The 22,506-nt window shown below is 37.6% G+C and overlaps 1 protein-coding gene across 14 annotated transcripts in view; it reads right to left on the bottom strand.

Annotated features, from left to right (window-relative positions):
- The window catches only part of ADGRL2 (adhesion G protein-coupled receptor L2), a 155,794-nt gene that overhangs the window by 72,532 nt on the left and 60,756 nt on the right, over positions 1–22,506 (bottom strand). For all 14 annotated transcript variants that reach the window (XM_052667095.1, XM_052667096.1, XM_052667097.1 and 11 more), the window contains one exon: positions 307–520. In XM_052667095.1, coding sequence (XP_052523055.1) covers positions 307–520 — 214 coding nt within the window. The remainder of the gene's footprint in view (positions 1–306; positions 521–22,506) is intronic.

Below are 22,506 nucleotides of genomic sequence, written 5' to 3'. Positions count from 1 at the left end.
TGTAGAAGCTACAGTAATCTGAATACCAAAGTGCTCTCTGACAACTTAAAAGACAAGAATATAAGGAATCTCCAAGTAAGTGAATTGTTTCATTTTCCTTACACTTATATTCTTGCTTTTTCCTTTTGCACACAATTAAAAAAAAAACTTCCTTAATTGTAACTAGTAGTAGTTAACTCTTTCTAATACTACTGTATAGAAATAAACTGTCTCAATATCAAACTTAGAAGTGCAATACAGTATTTTGTACAGTATCACTTAAGATTTTTTTCTCTTTGATCCTCAAAATCACGTATATACTTTTACCTTTGTGTCATAATTTTGTAGGCATCGGGAAGGAAGCATTCTGTGTTCTCCATCTGGAAAGGGTCAGCATCACAGATCTTGTCATCTGTCCGTCCATAGTTAGCACTTTCTATCATAATAACATCACTTCCTGGACACCGGAGGTCAATGGAGTAGCCTTCACAGGAGAGCTCTCTCCTAACCAAACCAAATGGTAGTGCTGCTCGGCTGAAACCTGAAAAAGAAAAAAAAATGAGATTGAGTTTAAAGGATATATATTTTTTTTCTGTGGCATAGGCAGTAACTCTCAACAGTATGCTAGAGGTAAAGGAAGTGCACCTTGAAACAGTTTGACCCGCTACCAAGTGAAGCAGCCTTCATGAACCTGTCACATCCTGACATCACTTCTGCTGTGTCCTTAATCTGGGAAGAGAGAAAATTCCTCTTCGCTACTTCTAACCCTTGACAAGGCAGCATGCCTGCAAGGTTATTCTGTGCATTCCTGCTCTCACCTCTCTTCTCTCTGCTTCTTTCACCCTGCTTTGGGCACTGGTCATGTGGAAAGTGGGGAAGCAGTAGAGCAGGCTAGAGTTGAAGAAACAGAAGTGATTTAAAAAACAAAGCAAAACAAACGAAAAACCCCCCCACACAGAAACAAAGCCATTTCAAGTTAATTTTTATCTCCATTCCCAAGAACAGTTCACTTTCTTTTGCTCATCTACTTTATGTCCCCAGCATGGGTATGTCTGCAACACTAGATCTAATATATATTCTGATACCTAACTGAACTTCACTTCTTGCTATACGTTTTACAGAAATTAAACCACAGGAGGAGCAAAAAGACTTTGAACAAATGCATAAATGACTAGTACAACAAACTGCAGATGAGCACTGTACAGAATGTCTCTCTCCCTCCAAAAAAGTATTTCAAAGAATTCTTATTTTGAAAACACATTTTTCTGCGTGAGCAAATTCTAGTAAATAGGTAACCTCTCTCTAATGAAGTAGTATTAATTTATGGAAAACATACATACAATATCAAAAAACTGTACAATCCCTTGTACATAGCTACTGGTATATTATTATTAAATAGAATCTTTCTGTCTCTTACAAAATGAGGGCACTACCAAGAACTAGAGGACAAGCTGAGTAACACGGTAAGTGATAAATACCTGTATCTTTAAAATGATCTCTGATAAATTTTCAGCAGAATTACACGTATTTCCTTTTTTTTTTAAAAAAAAGTTGCCCTCAGAGAGCAGCACAAGGCCATTAATATTTCAGTGCAGGCTGTTGGAGACAAGTTGTGACAGCAAAGAAAAACAGCTAGTAAGTATACAAAGTTGGAACTCTACAGTGTTTTGAAAGCAAAGAAAATAAGCTTTTTTTTTTATTAAAAAAAAAAAAAAAAAAAAAAAGAAGTCTGATGCGTTAGAAGAGGCAAGGAAGCTAGGATCTAAAAAGATCAAGAATAACTTAAGATAACCCCTTGATAGTAAATTTTCATATGAACCAGAGGCTGACACTTCTTCTGCTGAATTAATGATCTGTAGATTCAAACTCCTACCATATGAACGTGATGATGTGCTACGATTTTGAGGAAGTGCTGCTGGTAACCGCCATGCTGATGTCCGGACATGGCTCCCTAGCAGCCATCTTCCCATCCACCTGTCTTCCTCTCTGTAACACCACTGACTTTTGCTCAAGTGGATGATGTGCAGAGGATGAGCACCAGGCCACACTGCACCCAGCCTCTCTGGACGTAGCTGAGTTTGCTTCTTTTAAATTTTATGCATCCTATGCAAAAGGGGGAACTGCTGCCTGCCAATGCTTTAGTATTCACTAACGAGTGAAAAGACCATGTTGCTGTGGAAAGCACAATTCCATTTAAAATGCACTTCTGGCTGAAGGTTTGGCTGAACATGTCATATGTAATAACAAACACTATTATTACAGGCTTGCTGAAGTATCATGAGCTGAAAGCTCTAAAGAGTTGAAATGCGAATCTATCGCATTAACACCCTATGTATTCCTCCCATGCAGCAAATTAATACAATGAAGACAGAATCTGTGCACAGCTCACCGAGGGCATGAAATAGGCACAGAGAGGGGCCCAAACGAGGCCCACACCACACAAACATGCAGCAGTTTTTTGATTAATTACCATCAAGACAGCCACAGCGGGACCAAAAGCAATGCTGCTGGTGATTGCCATTCCTACGTCCTAATAATCCTGTCAAATTTAACACCATCCCCATAAAACTCGAACCTTCCAGCTCACAGAAATGCTGCTTGCACACCTTGCAAACAGCAGAGCTGCCTCCAGCAGGGGCTCAGGCAGCATCCTCCCACGGGAGCCCCCTGCATGCCACCGCACAGCCCTGCCTTCAGGTTTCCATCAGTAAGGAAAGTGAAACCACTGGTTCTGCTACCCAAAGGGGAATTCTGCCAAACAGGAGAGGCTGCAGGCTGATAATCCTGAGGTCCAGCATATGGATAGGTACGGTGCCAGCCTGACACAACCATACCAAGCTGGTTGTGATGAGCATCAAACCCTTCCTGTAGACCCAGCAGCGCAGCCAGTACTTCAGACAGGATGAATTCAAAGACAAGAATGCCATACTTCTGCAGAGATTAGCTGCCTGCAAATCCGACTTCAACATTTGCAGCATTTGGGCACTGCTGAAAGCACTGTTCATGTATTTCAACATGCGTAATTTTTCCCCCTGCAGACATCTAGGAGAAGTTCCGTATTAGGACAAATATTCAAAATACTACACCAAGGTTAGGTCACCACCAGCAACACAAGACACATCAGAGATTGTTATGTACTTGCAATATTGCAAAAGCAGCAGTAAATAGAACCAAACAATGCAGCATGTATTAGGTGGGAAGACTAGTCTAAGGAATTGTCATGGCACAGAATTTTAACTAAATAAAATAAATAAAATTTAAGTCCACTAAGAAAACTGCTGCAATGTTTATTCTGAAGCTTTATCTGTAATCTTTCCCTATCAACAAAGAAAAAAAAAATAAGCATATCAACAAGCAAAGTGTAATTCAATCCATCTTGCAACCCTGACAATCGAAGAAAGAACTAGTGGGAGGCCCTGTGAGCAAAAAATCAATATTGCAGCTTTGTGTCGTGCAAATGTGAATACTGCCAAATAGCAGTGCTTAGGGTAAAATGAACTGTTTTGCTCCATTTTCTCCTCTCTGAACAAATGATTTTGAAACGACAGCTTTTTTTGGAGCTATAAAATGTCAAGCAATAACTCCCTGTGCTTTAGGCAAGTGATTGGAATAAATACCTCTTGGCAACAGGTGCAATGACTTAGGACTGAAATTCATTTACATTCAGGAGATAATTCCCGATAAACAGATGCACTGCCACAGGATGGAAGCCTGAAAGACCGGCATCTTAACACTGCTGCCCAGTTCTGCACTATTCCAGGTCTTTTCAGACATAAACATGTAGCTCTGTCAATAATTACTGTTGTCACTAGTAAATCCGTATTTCCAGTGCAACTCCTCATGAGTACTTCCAACATCGTATTTTCTAACCAACCTGCATTCAGCCTGCTCAGCTTTGCTTTGCTATACCTTGCAAAAATATATTTTGTTTGGGTGTCCTGTACAGCTGAAATCACCATTCCATCCTTGTGCTAATTGCTTCAGGGCAAACTGAGCAGTGACATCAAAGGAGGAGTGTCCCTGTAAAGAGCTTCCTGATCACCACAAACACTTCTGGGGCCAGGACTGGCACTTTGCATACATCATGAACAGTAACCCACATAAGATCTATTACTTATCTATTACCAAATGCCACATCTGCTACTGCATACGCTGTCTCTGATTCAGCTGTATACATGTATGGGTTTTGCCTTTTTTTTTTTTTTTTTTTTTTTAAATGAAGGAAGAATAATAGCTACTGAAAAAAAGAGCATGGTTTCTGTCATGCTGACTGTTTTGATTATAAGAAAACTTCCTGGCAAACATGTTTCCTGCACATTTTATCTTCTCACAAATCAGTTGAGCTCTTTACTGAAAAAAAGAAAAACTTCTTTTACAAAATCACCATTTTAAGGAAAAAAGGTAGAGGGGATATTCAGTGGTAACAAGCATTCTTTAATGCTTCACTGATCAATACAGAAACACTGAGAAAAAATATCAAAATGAAACAACACAAATAAAAATCTTCCCTCTTGTACTTTAGTCTGTGAATTTAAAGCATACATCTCCTACAAAAGAAATGTATCTCAGAACTGTGTTTCTGAAATATATCAGATTCACATTTGGCTAAAAAACGCTTAATATAAATTTGCAATGCCTTATTTACCACTGGTTCCTTACTAAGAAATGATTTGACTATAGAAAGATAACCTAAATTTGTCAAAGTCCAAAGGAAAGTTAATAATTCACAGCTTCCTGCCCACTAGCACTCCATCTTTTTGAGCTGTCAATAATAAGAGTGTGTGCTAAGTTTGGTAGATAAAAGCAAAAAGGAGCCACTACATTTGAATGTTCACCCCATACAGAGGAAAAATACTGGAATGTAAACAGGCTAACATCAGTACTTCTCAACATCAGAAGCAAGGAACCTTTGATTAAAACTTAAAGCACTGAGAGAGTAAACATGGAAATATAAAATTATTTCAAAGAATGCGAATACTGGAAGAACTGAGGTTCCAAAATAAATCTTTGCAGAAATATATATAAAATCTCAGTGAGTAAGGAAATACTGCTTTTTGTGTTATTTGGCTCTAACAGAAAGGTCTTCTAAAAAGAGCACATCTTTTGAAACAGAATGTTTACAGTTGTATCTTTCACAATCTCTTTTATTTTACCAAATCACGAAACATGATGGTTCAAGTTCGACACAAGATGAAGTAATGCATCTTGGGCAGAATTTCAATAATATATGTTGAGCAAACGCAGAGCCCAGTAAAACCTGCACTCAGCATCCTTTCAGTTGCTTGGTGAGGTGCAGACGCGTGCACAGATGTTACACAGGGCAGCCAAACACACTTCACCATCTGAAAATCGTGTAAATTCTGAACATGGGCTCTGCAGAGCATTTATAATTCTTGAAAAAAGCCTCAGCTTCCTGCATTTTCTAAAGAATCCTAGGAACTACGTATGTCAAGGGAGGCTTTTCTCTCTGTCTCTCAGCACCGTATACGTTTCATATAGATAAGCATGTGATTTTGTTAAACAGCTTTTAAATTATCCAATACTGGTCAGCAGATCACTACCAACAACTACAACGATAGATGCAATTTAAAATGACAACTGTGCTTTCTAATTCTGTCTTTGAAGGGGAAAAAAAGTCCTTCTGGCAAGCATGTCTATTAAAAGATTACACTGGCACAGTGAGAGCTTCTGATACTGCACAGAGGTCTGGAGTTCACAGCACTCTGCTCCTCTTTCACTGAAAGCTACCAGATAGCACACGAACAGCCAGAGCTGTGGCACGGCAGACAAAACCCCACTGTTCCAGTCTGGATAAAATTAGGCAGGAAGCGATCATTTCAAAACTATTCTCCTGTATTCTTTGTAGTTTTAAGTATAGACTCATTATTTTCATTTAAGATGATGCAAGCAGGGGACAGCTAGAGAAAAAAAAAAAATTAGTTATTAAGTTATTGAAGGAAATCTATTTTCTAGGAAGAGACTTTTTTTTTTTTAACCCATTCATAAAAATGGGATTAACTGAAAACAATGTACATGAAAGTGCGTCCTTAATTGGAACTTTAACAAAGAGGTCTTAAGCCCTAATGAACACACTTGATCATTTAAACGTGCACATAAATTACACTGAAGCAAGACAACCATTTCATTGAATAAATTAATTGTGAGGGATGATTTTTAGCACTGGTTTCCAGAATTCAGTTTCTCAGACATACTCAGGCATATTTTAATTATTTGACTGAAATCTGGAAACCTATCTCTTGCAAAACAGAAATAGGGTTTGCTAGCAGTCAGAGCTTTTAGAAATATTAAGTAACTAACGATGGCTTTTTACTGATCAATTTTTACAACTTATTAGACTGATTTAGCCTTAAAAAAAACCTTTAACTTTAAAAATCTGTCAAATTTCAGCGTGAGCAGCAGAATTACAACACTAAGTAATTTTCTGTAATTATATACTTAATATTCAGTGTGCACGAACACAAAGCACAATACAGCTGATTAATGAAATTCAAGACAAAGGCTAAGTTACACCCTCTGACTCACCAGGACGAGTCCTGTCTCCCAGTTCACTGAAACTTATTACAATTTTCCTCGTGCATTTCCAGTCTCCATGCAATTCTCAAAAATATCCCTGTGAGGCTCTCTTCAGCAAAAAAAAAAAACAAAAAAAAAAAAACTTACACCTGCCTTCCACAGCTCATTGAATGATTCAGCAAAATCATAAGTTAGCAGCAGCATCTTAGCTTTTCAATGTGCCTATCCTTCCTGCACATGGTTGGCAAAGACCTCATTTAAATTTTACCTAACATCTTTCACCCCTCATTCAGAGGGTGAGAATGTGACTCTCCAAGTTGCTCTCATTTTTTCTCCTTCCCTTTTTTGGAGGTGGTGGCTTTTCTGTGGTTTGAGGTTTGGGTTTTTTTAATAGCAGGAGGGAAAAGTGTGCTACATTGACAGAACTGCAGACTGAAGTCTTTCAATCACCTGGAACAAGAACGGCCAGACAGCAGCCGGGCAATCTTCCACATTTTAGTTCATCACTTCTTAACTCTATTTTGAAGGAATCACCACTATGGGAAAAGAGATAGTTTGGTCTTCATGCCCATTTAATCCTTCACCTCCCTGCTGAGGCTGCCACAAGAGTGCTAATTAATGCTAAACTGTGAAAATGGGCTTCTGCACTCTGAATCCCACCACACAGAAACTGGAAAGAAACCACTAATTCCTTTAATGAAAGTCACCAAACCAGAGCCTGGTTCCTGGCAGCGTGTTAGCAATGCCTACATACGGCAGATGGAAACCATGTGATCTAAACATTAAAGTCTAAATATCTAGTGTAAAAATATGCATGTTGTTCGGTTCTCGCTTAGAACCAACTTTTATTCTCAACTGCACGCACCTTTCCTGTCCCTTTCAGGGGGAGCTCCATGTGCGAGAGCAAAACTTTGCCCTCTTGATCTAAAATTACCCCTGTTTGAAATGGTCTTCATCTGTCAATGATATTTCCTTTCTTTTGCCAGCCAGATGTCTGTTCTCAGGCTGCAAGAATCTCCTTCCTTTTTTCCTTCACATCACACATACTTGATACTTTTCCAGCTCACAGAAAGCACTACCCTTTTTCTTTCTCACCGCTGAATACACTGCAGCTTCAAAATTTCTCCAGGCAAATAAGTCCCATGGTCTCCGTAAATCCCCCTCCTGGAGGTTATCTCCAGTTTACCAACTGTGAACTCACTAAGCACACCACCTGTCAGGAAGGAGAAGCTTCTGAATTAGAAACAAGCTCTGAAACAAGGAGGTAAGACACACAAAGGGTGATGTGTCAGGAATGTCGTGTCAACAGGATTTCCCATTGAATTACTTCCTCCTCTACACAGGACACTGGTAGCTGAATAAAAATAAATATTCTTTTATTTTCTATAAAAATGTATTTGCACAACAATTTGCATTTCCCTTTGCCTCAATCATTTTTTATTGGAAACCATCTGTTGAGGGAGGGTGGGTGAAGAGGAAGAAAGGGTTATGATTTCCATCAGTAGTACTTAGAGCAATCAGCTCACAAAAATGACACATTTTTGGTGTTTCTCTTTTCCATTTTGAAGAAACCCAAGGCCTCATCACCTCAGAAACCACGCAGAGATTAACCAGTGCTTTGGGAATAAGCACATGAGTGAAAGCTGAATCATTCCAGATGACACGGTGGTGTCGGTGATAACCAATGGTGTGATTCCTAAGTAGATTAGCCAGAAAAATCAAAACTCACTAAAATGCAGAGAACTGGTTGACTCTTACATTTTGGCTCATTTTAAATACAACATTCAACAAGCAATGGTTTAAAAATATTAAATAAATATAGTTGAAAACAATTATCAGATATTTAATAAAAAATACAGTACAAATGCTGAGGTGTGATAACATCTGAGACTATAGTTATAAAATCATAAAGGGGGCATTTTCTTGTTTATAAACAGAATTATGTATACATCAGAAGTGGAACCAAGCAACAATTTAAGAGTTCACATATTCTCTCATTTCAATAAAATGATGGGGTGGAGTCAATTGTCACATTATAATTTACAGTAGGAAAATTACGTGGTTAATTTTAATGACAGCAAGCCACTTCAGATTTACAGAGTGCTTATGAGTATACAAACAGCAAAGCAATACCCCTTCTTCTTCAGTATAGCTTCCAAAATATTACTGAAGACTCAGAAGTAAAAAGACGACCATGGAAACAAAGGCTTAAGGTCCCACTGATGAAACTGAGAACCCAAAACACACAGTCATACGTTTTGAAAGCAAGTAGAAGAACAACATGAAAAATCTACTTGAAGGTAAATGTGCCGTCACTTCAAATATTCCCCCAAATAGATATGAGACAAGAGTAGCAAGCAATACTCAGAAAATGCCTGTCAGAGTGAAAGGCTTTCTTCCTGACCTTACCTTCTTTGAAATGTGTGGATTTCTGAAAGACTGTTACAGAGAAGAGGAGGATATACCATTTGTAGTTTTTAAAATATACCTAAAGTTCTGGCAAATTCCAGGAATAATGTAGTAATCCTGCATAGATACTTGACAGCATTCTCTGCATAATAAATTTCATGAAAAAAAGGAAACCATTTGTTTACAAATTAAAAGGTGATTTAAGAAGTCTTAAGGCATATACACATTTCTTCCATGCTCCCTTGCACAGCAGGGAGTAATAATAGCAACAGAGGTACCATTTCCCAGATAAATAAAGGAAATACGCACCTCTGCAACTCTGTCCAAATGCTGTTAGTGACCTACAAAGGGATTACATATCCATAGGCCTCTTGCAAACAGATACAAAGGATGAGTGAGATACATTGACAGAAAGGCTAAATTCCACCTGGACTCAAATTCAGGACTTCTGAATCCGGGTTCTGCTTTTATTATCAGAATTCATTCCTTCTTCTGTCACAAGTGTTAAAAACGAGAACAAGAAATGTTCTCAGTTTTCAAGAGAACTATCTAATGCATGCTCAAATGAAACAAATGAAAAATCAGGATTACTGAAACCCGTGTGCTGAGACAGAAAGTAAACAATTTCCCTAATTATGTGATAGAGTTCCATAATTGATGCTATTTACATCAGAAAGTCACAAAAGGGATGAATACACACTGTAACACACTAGAGAAAGGAAAACTTTGCATTTACTAATTACTGCTATTTAGAAGTACACATCTAATAGCTGAAAGACCATGTTTCCAGTGTTGTTTATTGATCTTAGTAAGACCAATAATAAAAGAAAGAACCAGGAAAATTGCATCATAGAAGGAGAAAAAAATATACAGTAGAATGTTGAAGGGTAATAACAGAAAGCAAGGCAGAACTACTACACTGTTTATACAGATGTGGAAGGTAAATTTCCTCAATAATTAATTCATTCTACAGTCTTTCACCATACCAGGTCACAGTTCTATTTTAAAAACATCTTTCCCTAAGAGTCTACAGCAAGTATTTCTGGAGGAGGCAGCTGTGAAGTACAAAAGATGCAATTGCTTCACTTTTCTTTACAACAAAACATCACTTTCCTATGGAAAGCACCACATTCTCATGATACATAATTTAGGTGTACAAACAGGCGGGTAGCTATAGCAAGTCCGAGGGGATGATGTGCAAGCTAATGGCCGGGTGGGAGGCACCAGTGAGACTGCAGGTCCTACTCCACCCCATTCAGCTGCCTGCCAGGGTTCCACAACTTGTCAATCCATGCACACACTGTTGTTTTTCCAACAGTGCTGAGTTTTATTAATCGAGATGATTTCCAGAGCAAGCTGAGAGTGTGATCAAAGCAGCCATGATGGCAGTGTAATTAAGGAGGGAGTTGCTAATCTTTTGGGAATGCCAAGAAGGAATGGAGAAGGTTAGGGGTGTTCAAAGGAGGCAGGAATGAGCAGGTGTTAGAGTAACCATTTAAATTAGGTATTCTGACATAGTCATTTATAACTGAGGATTCAGATTCCCTTGAAAACACCTAGTAAAGAAGCTGTATTTTTAAAAATTTTTATTTTGTACAAATACTATTTCTTTTAAGTCTGTGCTACTCCAAAGTAAGTTTTTGTCAGAGACTAAACACAATTCCATGGTGGAGCTCCAATGCCTATTCACTCTCTGCCCCTACTGAATTTGAAGATCAGATTCTTATCAGTTTCAGTAATGCAAGGCCCATGTTATCTTTAAAAACTTAATGCAGAAAAAGTTGGAAAAGCAAAACCAGACAGAGCTCTGCTTCTTTCAAAGATGGTTTCACATGCACAAGCCTCTAGAAGGTGACAAGGGTACTTTATGAATCAAACAGAAAATACAGAAATAACATTATCTCTCACTGAAATGCTATCATCTCTGAATGAGGTGTTGAGACGCAACATTTTGTTCATCAAAATGAACAATGTTCATTTTACAATATTTTATCTACTTGAAAATAACAGAATTTTAGGTAAGGAGAATCTTAATTACCCCAATTAAGTTCTCATCCTGCACCACTAATGTCATTGTGAGCTTTGTCATTAACCTGTGGGATAGATTCCTTAGAATTTAACCTGGACACTCAATATTCTTGTTCTAATGAAAAATACATTAATGAGCTTCATTATGCTACTCCATTTTAAAGAAGAATCTTCAGTAGTCAGTTCTCTCAAGAGCCTAATGGGCACTGGTACATTAGTGATCTAGGACCACGTGTATTAGTGAGCTTAAGTTTGAGCCACTCTCAGTCTTTTTAGGGACTCAATGAGCTTCATGTTCAATCCAAAGGATAAGCAACACCCACTGACTTACTTCAGGAACACCCTGCACTAAAGCCAACCAAACACATACAAACTTTTGAAGTTATGTCTGAGGTTGTGCAAAAACAACAGTCACCGTAAAATAAACACAATGAAAACTAAACTAAAATCCCTCCCTATAATTTCAGAATGACACAGATTTTCTATATCATCTGCATGGAGGATCCTCAACCCATTTCAATTGCTACCTTTTTTTCCAGTCATCCACTGGGAAACATTATGAAAAAACTAGTGATCTTCTGTGACCTTCATTTTATTTTATTAAATGCAGCAGACACCTCATGCTGAATACGAAATAAAAAAATATGCAATCCAGGAAAGTACTTCAAGAAAAAAATGCCCTTTGGAGGACCCAATTTCAGTCTTGAAATATAATAACACAGATTTGCCAATGATATTTAAATAAAAAAAATCTCTATTACCTAAATTGTGTTCAAAATTCTATTCTGAATTACTAAACTTAGAATAGGCCCTGCAAATCATGATTTAGCCAATGCTTTATAAATGTGGAAAACACATACTTGAAATACACATGACGTTAGATCAAACTAACAGTACTCCCTATCTTAATGCATGTTTAAAAGAATTTCTTTTTCAAACATCTGTGCAATTAGTACACTAAAAAAAACCTCAGACTGCACTATTAGTGTACACAGTTGTGGCTGATCTATTGTTAATAAGGCCTTCAAGGTGAAAATAACATGAATTATAGAATGGCTTAGATTGGAAACTACCTGAAAGATCACGTAGCACCAAAACAAGGGAAGAAACCGGTGCCTTAGAGCTCTACAGCTGTAAGGATAACAGAGAAAAGCGCCACTTGTTGAAGTCCCTTGCCTCTGAAAAACTCCTGGGGTGGGGGGCAGGGATGGAGAAGTGGTGAGTGCAGATGTCTATTATACCTTTTAGTAAGAGCAGATTAACAAATCATCACTCAACATAATACTCATTGAATTTCAGTTAGCTGCTGTCTGAACAACCTGCCTGAAATTCTAAAAGCTCAATGCTGAGTCTGATTTGCAGTCAGTTTAAAGCAGCATCGGTCTGGGATGGTTGTGGCTAGTCATAACAATAGTAAGGGGTACTCAGATTTGGAAGGGAGGGGGCTTACGGAAATTCCTTTCCTTAATTAAATCAGAGAAAGAGAGTCTGAAGTGGCAAATAATAAATCACAAAGAATCCTCAATCTGGTTGTCAAGGAAACTAGTATGCCTCTGCCATAATTGCTGTGAGCCCAATCTTGCCCTTTTTGACATCGAGCCTTATCATGCATTCTGGTCAGAGACTGAGGAAGTAGTTGGTCTGTTCCTCACCGGCAGCCCTGCACCTAGCATGGCGCTGGCCTGACAGACAGGCCGCAATGCCACCCACCATTCGGTGCCACTCCTCCAACCTGCACAGCAGCTAACTGCAGGACTCCAGCATGCTTCCGTCACCTCTGACATTACAAATGGGACTGACTGGCTTGATTGTGGCACTGAAAGGTTTCTGCAACTGTGTTTACTAGATGGGCACCCCTAATTTACTGCTGCTCAAATCTTGAGCCTGGTTATCTCAGCTCACCACAGTCCCAGGAACCTCCACAGTTGCCATGGCACTCCCACTTCCCAAGCATGTCTTCCCATCAGAGATTGTTCCCTGTTTTACTTGTGGATATGTGAGATGGCTATAGAAAAGAGGTGCACAGGGAAAAAGGAAGTTTGAAACAAAATGAACATTTCAACAACAACAAAAAACAGAGCAGAAAAGGTTAAAATTGATTCAGTGCCAAGCCATTTAATTAGCTGACTGCATTACTGTCTTTTTTCCCCCTACAATGATCATTACCTTTTATAAACATACCTAAAGTTGTTTTTTCCTTTTGGTTTTGGTGGAATTGCACATCGCTGCTGGACACACACAAAAGTTGGAGCATATACAGTTCCCAGCACTTCAACACCAGGAAGGCCAATAGAGGGAAAATGCTATATTAGTGTCCCTATCTCATCCCTCAAGAAATCCTGAAAGATTTTAAAGGAAGTATCTTCAAAGTAAGGAAATAGGAGGAACAACAGGCAAGTACATTATGTTCCCAGCTATCTTTAAGCAAGAGAAAATCCAGTGAGACAAGATTGTTAGGTGGGAAAAAAAAAAAGAAAAAAGAAAATCTCCCTTTAGGAACTAGCGAGATAAACACTACCAAAAGGGCTTCTAAAGGAAGGTCTGTGACTGATTCTTGTTTGAAATGCTACAACTTGTTGACTGTCATCTTGCTATTTTAATAATGGATAAATCTGGTCTTAATTCCTAATCCATAAGCCAAGCATCTGAAGAAAACAACGCAACACAATTTTTCTGCTGCAATGTTCAAGTATTGCAACATAAACTAAGAACACTGGTAAAATTTTTTGTTCAACAGATCTGTAAATCTGCAACACAAAAAAGTATTAAGTGGCTGTTCCAGATAAAGCTCAAAGCAGAATAAACCCTTCCCAAACTGAATACAACTCCCTCTACATATTTCCCTACCTGGAAGTACGATGTAGGTTTTTTGAAAGTGAAGTTGGACAAAATCATCTTTGAGTTTTTTGATAAAATAGGTCATAATATCACAGCATCATTGGATAATTCAGACCAAAATGGACTCCTTCCTTCTCTCACCCACCCAAAATATTCTTTAATCCAAATACTTCTTCCAGATAAAAAGCTAAATTGTATATACGAAGAATTATTCCTACATCATTTAATAACTTGTCCTTGTCATCCCTCTTAAAAAGGTGCAATTATGGATTAATTACAGCCAATTACAATAATGCATATTAGTGACTGTATCACTGCATTTGCCACTACAATTCAATAACCTTAAGGAAAAAAAAAAAAAAACAAACATGAAAAAGACAAATCAAGGTTTCCATTAGGAAAGATAATGCAAAAGCAGTGAATGTGCCACTTGGGCATAAACATGTTCATTTGCCACATACGCATGCAGCATCCATCAGAAGAAAAAAAAAAAAAAAAAAAAAAGGCCTTCAGCTGATTTACAGATAATTTACTATGGCACACTCTTACTACTATTTTATTCTTATTTGAAAAATTAGTCTGGGTACCCAAACACAATGATGGCACCCCACTCATTTTTATGTCTTTTGCAACATTTAAGTGATCTTGAACCTTTAGGGCTAAGCATCTCCATGACAACCTCTCTCTTTTAAGCAAGAGTTTGAACATCACTCCTAATGTCGTCTGACTGGCTTTCCCAGCACCACCTCATGCTGGAGAATGAGTTCAATAACACCCACCCCTGCTCCATCATAATCCACTGTGGAAAAAAATACCTCAGTCTCTTCTGTTGGTAGGAAGCCATGGCAACCTGCTATTTCTCCTCTAAACTGTTTTCCAGCTTGTCAATTTGACTTGTCAATTCTTTGGAACGTTTATATCATCTGTTTGAACAGACTCTATCCATCATCTTTTTGTCCTTACCTCTGTGCTTAGGTTCAAGCTAAACTTCCAGTTATCTGCACTTGCAGACAGCTAAGAGCCATGGAGCAGGCAGCTCCACACCAAGTACCAGCCACCAGAGCCCAGTGGTTGGGCTGGGCCAGCTGCAGGGTCTGACCTGTTCCGAGCTCAAAAGCTGCTTCAGTATGTATCTGTAAAACATCCCACACAAAAACCCCAGCTTCCTTCTGCCGGAGTTATGAGAAATGGTTATTAATTTTAATTGGTCTAAACTAGCTTTTAGTGAAATTACATCTTCATCACCTATCTGAATAGCCTATCTTTGCAATTACAACTGCTAGTCTTCTACTGAGAAATAAAGTCAACGCATTGTGCATTTCCTCACAGATTACCAAATATATTGAGCAAAAGGAAGCAGGAAGCAAAACAGAAAAATTAGAGAGATATTGAAACAACTTGTCCATGCTGCTCATTTATAGTCAACTTATGCAGAAGCCACTTTCTATGAGTGTAGCACAAGAATGAAAAAAAAATCCAAAATAACAACTCCCAGCTGATCGTGTATCAGAGGAGCTCAGGGCTAACTCTGACAAGCTTTATGGCGGCTTTCCCATCAACCTGCTCTTCACCTGCATAGCAATAAAGCAGCCATCGGGACAGACGCTAACTAAAAAATTTGTTCAAGTCTTGCTCAGTAGGGTTGCTGGAACAAGGGCTCACAAAATATCATAGCGGAGACAGTTTTACCATGAAAAACAAATTTGGCACTGATATGAAATATCTGACAGTTTGGAGTCTAAAACTTAATCAGTTCTGAAGGTCTGCACTCTATGAAAGGTAACCGTTAAGACACAAGCAAAATAATGCAATGAACTGGAATCTAGAGTTTCAATTTTTTTTTTATTTTTATTTTTTTTCCCAAATATATTTCATTCTCTCTTAGGCTTGAAAACAGTTTGAACAACTGTCTTTTACTAAGTGTAATTTAGTAAACAAAACATGTTACCCTGTGAATTAAAACTACTCAAAATAAAATCTATTGTGACCACAATTCATATTAACATGGCAAGCTCTTACTGAGTGCCTTTTAAAGGAAAGAAATATATTCCTTGTGTGTTCAAGTATAGAGCCATAAACCATATGAGTCCCTATTTATTTCAAATTTCCCATGATGCCATTTACTTCAGCTTTTAACCTTTTATGTGACATTGAGCTATTTTACAATCATAAAATAGTAGAAAAAACGACCTGTTAATTTGAAAGGGACACATTACAACATCTCTCCCTGGCACTATAATATTTTAATTTCTTTTTTCAAGGCAAACCAGTTGGAAAGTGACCATCTGCTAGTCTGTTACTACCATTCAAGCAAAGTAATGCACAAAATGTCCTCCTTCCCCAGCAAGAATAGGATCATTAACTGGAAGGATTTTAGGATACTATCATGCGAGTTTAACAGACTGATTCACAACAAAATAAAATCTTTATTTCTTTAATTACTGCTGAATATACTGACTACAAAGATGACAAAAAATGGTGCCATTCAGCGTAGCACAAGAAATCTAAACATTTTAAAGAAATTAATATTACCAAGTCTCTTATGAAAATTATGTTCTTCTATTTTCAGCATTAAGCTAAATGCAAGAACACTTCTACAAGTAGAGCTCTGTTTCTCACCTCAAAATATACAATGTGCTTCGAACACTGAGTAAGTTTTCAATATCACTTAAGGCTTTGAATATTTCAAAACACTTGATAACAGCAGCAGAAGAGGAAACTCGACAAGCCCTCCAGGCTGATAAATATAGAACTTTTTGGATGAGTAGAGCTCAATGGAGCTGTAATCTTGGCTGGCACCTGTACATGATACTATAACACATACAGCTAGAACTGCAAGTTTGTGAGAATAAATTAAATTAAATTCACATTCATGTTAGCACTTTAGAAGATGTTGTCAGTACAACTTAGTATGCATGCAAACCACTGCACTTTTGAAAGTTTTACCCTAAAAGGTATCACATAAGAGCATGCTATCTCTAAAAGTTAGAAGAACTGGATATATTGGTCACATCTTAATGGGCCTTTCTTTCCATTATTTGTAACTGTATATTCCCACCATGTCTAACAGAAATTGAGTTGAAACACAAAGTAATTGGACTTCAAATTTTTTAATTCTAGAAGAACTTTTTCATATGTTGAATTGTGAAATACAACAGATGTCAAATGGCATTAACAAAATGCACTCCATTGCTGCCTGCATTGCTGGAGGATATTTCACTTTAAAAGCTTTTTTCCTTTTTGCTCTACCTAGTCTTCCTCTCCCCATCTAAAAGTAATCAAGTAATTCAGGAATTTATGACAGTAGTAAAATACTTGCGAAACATAACAGGCTTTCTCAGTTTTTTTTTTTGTTGTTGTTTTCTGTTTTTTTTTTTTTTTGAAAAAATAGAACTTTTTGACCACTATTAATGATGTTGTAACTGTATCAACTTGATAAGTCTTACTGTTTCCTTTATTTTTGTTTATAAATTTCATAATGGAAGTCTGGCACTTCAAACTGTGCATTTCTTGGGAAACACTGCACTTCAGGGACTGTTAAAGTCACTGCCTTCAGCCTTTATCATGCTACATGAGGTACAATAAACACTGAGAAATGTACTGCTTATTGTGTACCTTGCTATAAAGCTCATGTCCAGCAATTCTCCTGTCCTTTCTACTTGAATTTCTGTTACTTCCAAGCCATTTTCAGACATGTTCTCACCAAGCCTAACTGATTCAGAGCAATTTCAGACAACAGACTGCTGTCGAGCAGCACAGGCTCACCTTATACAAGTCTCATTCACACAGCTAAAAAACAATCCTACTGCATGCTACATGAAGTCACAGTTGGCCCTTTTTAGCTAAGTATTCCCACTACTTTGTAAGGAATCTCTGACTTTCAGTGCTTCTGAATCTTCCCAATCAACACATATTATCAAGCTTAACCTAAGCACAGTAGACATTGAGTCATGACTTTCTCAGAATTCAGAATACACTTTTAACAGAATTTCAGGAAGATGTGTAACTTCTCCACCGAAGTATGAGATAATTTGGTGCTGTCTTGCAAGGTGCAGAGAAAAGTTCTAGTGAAGTAGTAAAGTACAAAAGAACAGAGCAATCCTTCGGCCATGCCTGGATGCCATCTAGGAATTTAAAAGCAGCTTTACCTACAATTGCTTTACTTCTTGGACTGAATGATTCAGATTCCAGGGAAGACCAATGACGCTTATCTTGCCTTGAAGACATAATTGTTAATGCTCTGTGTGGTTTTAATTCTCATAGCAAAAGCGAGGCATACACATAAATATGTATTTATTTACTGTTATGCTAATTTTGATAAAAAAACACCAATAGTTGATCAGCTGAAAAATGTGCGCAATTTTGAAAGGCTTTTGAAAACATCCACGTCTGACTTGACCTTATGACCACGTTCTCCTTCAGGCAAACCAGTATTATAACCAGAACAACACGAGAGGATGAACATTGTTGGGGAGCTGCTCACTGTGCCTGTCATACCCCGTTAATGCAACTTTGATTTGCCTTTGTTCTGACAGTAGCAAACAGCTGCTTGTAAATGAGCCACAGTCCCTGGGCTGCCTCCCATTATTCCACACTTTTGTTTGACAAGGTCACTTGCTGTGGGGATTTTGGGGAGAAAGAGTGTGCAGCCTATAGAATTAGAGTTAAACCACAGGCGACCCAGCTTGAATGCTCTTTTTTTTTTTTTTTTTTTATAGCACCAGCAAAGCAAGAATAACAAAGAGAAAATCTCTTGCTCTGTGAGCAAGTCAAACTTTTATTTTTCCCTGTGTTGATTTCATAATCCTAAAACTATCTTATAAAAAGCAAGTCATGTTTTCATAAATCCCCTTTCATTCAAATCTTAACATAATTCATATAAAAGATGTATTTAATTACAAAATAGGATTAACAAAAACAGATTAATATTTCTTCTTCATCTACTGCTACAATTCATTATGAGACAATAGGAAGCTACATAACTAACAGCAACTCTGACAAACGCTGCAGAAGTGCTAAGAAACAATCTGAAAGACTTATGGCAGTTTCCACAGGAAATTGATTTCTTTTTGATAGGAACTGAGACAGACTGGTCTTTCAGAAAGAAAAGCGTCTCATAAGCAAATTACTTCTACAATAGCTGTCTATTTAAAGACTGGGAGACATTTCTTTCACTTGGAAGATTTACAGTGTTATAGTGTTGAATTAAACTGTAAAATCAGCATACAAAGGCATTTAGATACTATCTTGTGCTATTGGATCATACTGAAAATTTGTCTCCCATTTGACCTGTGATCTTAAAGACAGTGAAAGCTGTCATTTAGGACAGCTTGCTTCTTTGTGCTTTTGAAGCCACGCATAAGCAAGGAATAGGTGGCAAACATTCAAAGGAATAGATGGTACTATGGGAGGAGACAGCTAGTGGCAGTTTTCAATCACAGACGAATTAGTGTATTTTGAAAGCACTCTGCACAAGTGAAGAAAGAAGAGGTTCTAACTTTAAAAACGTCTCTCAGAATCTTGAAGGAGGCTCACTGAAAACAATGAATGGAAATCAGTCCAAAAACCTTCCACAGCAGCCAAGTGTTCTATTCCAAGGGGACAGTCCCAATTGTTCAGATTTTTATCTCGTCAGCCCAAAAAGTAGCTCAGCTCTTCCTGCTCTTAATTGTTTGTTTCCTACTTTTTTGTTAAGCCACTGGAAGTTTCTATTAAGTCACTGGAAGAAATAATGCATTAATCACAAAGGCATCCACATTCAAAGAAAGTTACTGACATTTCTGTAATCATTGTTTTAATTTCTAAGGCTAGTGGTGTTCTCAACAAAAAAGCAGACTACTGTCGGGTAAATTTACTCATCTTCTCCAGGCAGAACATTTACAACCTCAGGATAGGCAGTTTTCTAGTCTCTACCTTCTTTCAGAGGAAATCTGACTTTCCACCAGAAACGCTTCCAAAGTTATCTCTGCACAGACTCATCTTCCCAAGTTTCGGTTGGAAGGAACTTGTCATTGTCAAAAAAAAGCAGTTACCAAGGTATGTCACAAACTGTGTTCTGAAATACTCTGAATTACACTCAAATTATCAATTGCTAACAAGTAGTCAACAACAGTGAAGTCTAATGATAATTTGTGATGACAACACTTACTTTCCAATAAAGCATGCTGAAAACATTCTGGTAGTCAACTGCTGGAGTACAGGACAGGAGGTTTTTAGCCTCATTTGTATTCAAAGACAGGCAAATCACTAAAACTCATTTACATCCTTCCATCTTTCTTAGTGCATGTCAACAGCAGGTGGTCTATCGATAGTACCTTTGAAATAAGTAGGTGGTTTAAATTGCCTTCAAATTTCAGTAAAAACCCTGAATTATAGAATAGACCTTGAGTCTTAACTTTCCTGTTTTCTTTGTGTGGGCTGTAATAGAACATGAATAAGTACAGCACTTACTTTGTTCATATTTTAATCTACATTAAAAAATAAATTTTATACTTAGTCACCTTAATCTTGAATGTTAGACACGATCACCTCAGAAACTTCCAAAGGTTTGAGTAATATCTTCAAGGAATGGATTTCTATGGATGATTTTTTTTTCCCCCTAAACACACACATTTTTAGGATAAGCAGATGAAGACTGACTCTTGGATGCATGTGTTTAAGTTTTCCTGCTGCTAGCCCATTGGAAACTACTACTCTGAATAGATTACGTTCACTACACACTTCCAGGGACATATGTCTTCTATTTTTCTTTGTGGCTCTGTGACTATTCCTAAAAGCCAGTTTAAAAAACACAAATGTCTGTTGTCAATCAGGACCAATTTCTGATGAAGTGAGAAGAAACACACTGCCTAAGACAGGAATCAAGGACATCTTCACGCCCAAAAGAATACAGAGCCAGCAGTAAGCAACATCACAAATGTGTTTATATAAAACTAGAATAGATTAAAGCAACTAAAACCAGCATTTGGTTGTTTTTCCTCTGTGATGTTTGCTTTCACGTTTTGACAACTCCCTCAGAATTTCTGTGAAATGCAGTGTCCATCAAAATTAATACTTTGATGTCTGGCTTCAAACTTCTATAAAGAATGCTGTCTTTTGAAAGCAAACACAGAGGTCAGTAATAACTCCCTAGACAGTACAGATTATAGCAAATTAGCTTCCACATTTTGGAGAATGGGCATAGAAAGCATAATACACTGTTCCAGTATCCCTGAAAGACTAAGCTGGGGTCAGGGTCCACAAATTCACTGTAACATGAGACTGCCTGTTTACTACTACTTCTGGCCTCAGTTAAGTGTTAGTAAAAATGAATGTGCATCATTCTCATTTCCAGATCTCAATAACACTTGATTGCTTATAAACATTTATCTAGTTGAACAGAGGGTTCTTTTTCTATGCAAAGAGATGTCAGGATGCTGAAGGAGTCCCTTATGCTACAAAGCATAGGGGAACCTGTACTTCACAAGGAGTTAAAGATTGTTTAAAGACCAGGACAGTCATTAAGCTGTATTTACTGTCTAGACAGGAATAACTCCACCTAACCATTCCCAAAGGTTGTTAGCATTTCTAAAAATTAAGCAGCAGCAGGAAAAGGTTAAGATCAGCTTACTAATTAAGTTACATTCACAGAAACCTGGAGAAGAGAAGGGAATGTAAATCTGACATCCCCAAGTCTGAGTTCTAGCCCTCAAATATGGTGGTTGTTGTTTTGGGTTTTTTTTTTTTTTTTTTTTTTTTTTTTTTTCTCCCCATGAAGGGAAACTTTAGGATCGAATGCCTTGCTGGGAGGTTGATCCCTAATCACAGGGCTGCACAAAAGCCCTATCAGCTTGAAACAGACAAAAGAAACCCCTTGGAATTCATTAAAATCACTAGCAGACAGAGGCAGCGTTCTAATTCTATTCCTGTGCTATAAATCTCCTGTCTGCCTTTAAGTTTAGTAAATACATTCTCAAACACATTCTCGGATCCTTTTTACCTTTTGTTCTTAAAAGGTGAGTTCAAGATAACCACAGAACAATGAAGCATGTTCCACCCCTAAATTATGATGTTAATTTTGTAATAAAGGCAGAGATTTAGGTCACTTCCACAGTGCTTAGCCAAACCCCTAGGGTACTTGATAGGAAAAAAAGAACTTCCACCAAGTTCCACTGGAAGCCATCAAGATAAAAGAGATCCCTCCCGGTGACAAGTGTTCCTTAGACATTCCTTTGGAAGTGGAGAGACAGGATTGTCCCGGACATCCCTCAGACTCCCAGAACGAATAGAAGCTTTTCCGAACTCAGAAATGTGGAAATCTAGAGGGAAGCTCAGAGGTGTTTGGTTCCCATTGCCACACATTGCTCCTACATATGACACGAAATATCATCTGTGATATTTACATACAGGAAATAAGAACAGTCTGTTGATGCAATAATTATCGAATCTCTAGCCAAGAATAACTGCATGAACAAAGAATGGATGACAAGTACAGCTATTGCCATCTATGGCTTTGGAAAAGCAGAATGAATTAATGTAAATCAAGTTTCTTTGAATCACTTTAAACTTGCTGTTAATTCAAAGTTCAGTAATTAAATCATCAGAAAGAAATCTATATTTAAAAAATCAATTTATTCTGATCTACATCTATTTTTATTATTAAAGAAACCATGTCTCAGTGATTGATAATCAGACATTGATAAACATCGATTTTACACTGCTTCTCACTTCCATTTGCCA

Source organism: Tympanuchus pallidicinctus, unplaced genomic scaffold (assembly GCF_026119805.1).
Source record: "Tympanuchus pallidicinctus isolate F22 unplaced genomic scaffold, pur_lepc_1.0 scaffold7, whole genome shotgun sequence".
Taxonomy (NCBI): domain Eukaryota; kingdom Metazoa; phylum Chordata; class Aves; order Galliformes; family Phasianidae; genus Tympanuchus; species Tympanuchus pallidicinctus.
Note: the sequence above shows the minus strand (reverse complement) of the source record. Positions and strands in the feature narration are given on the sequence as shown.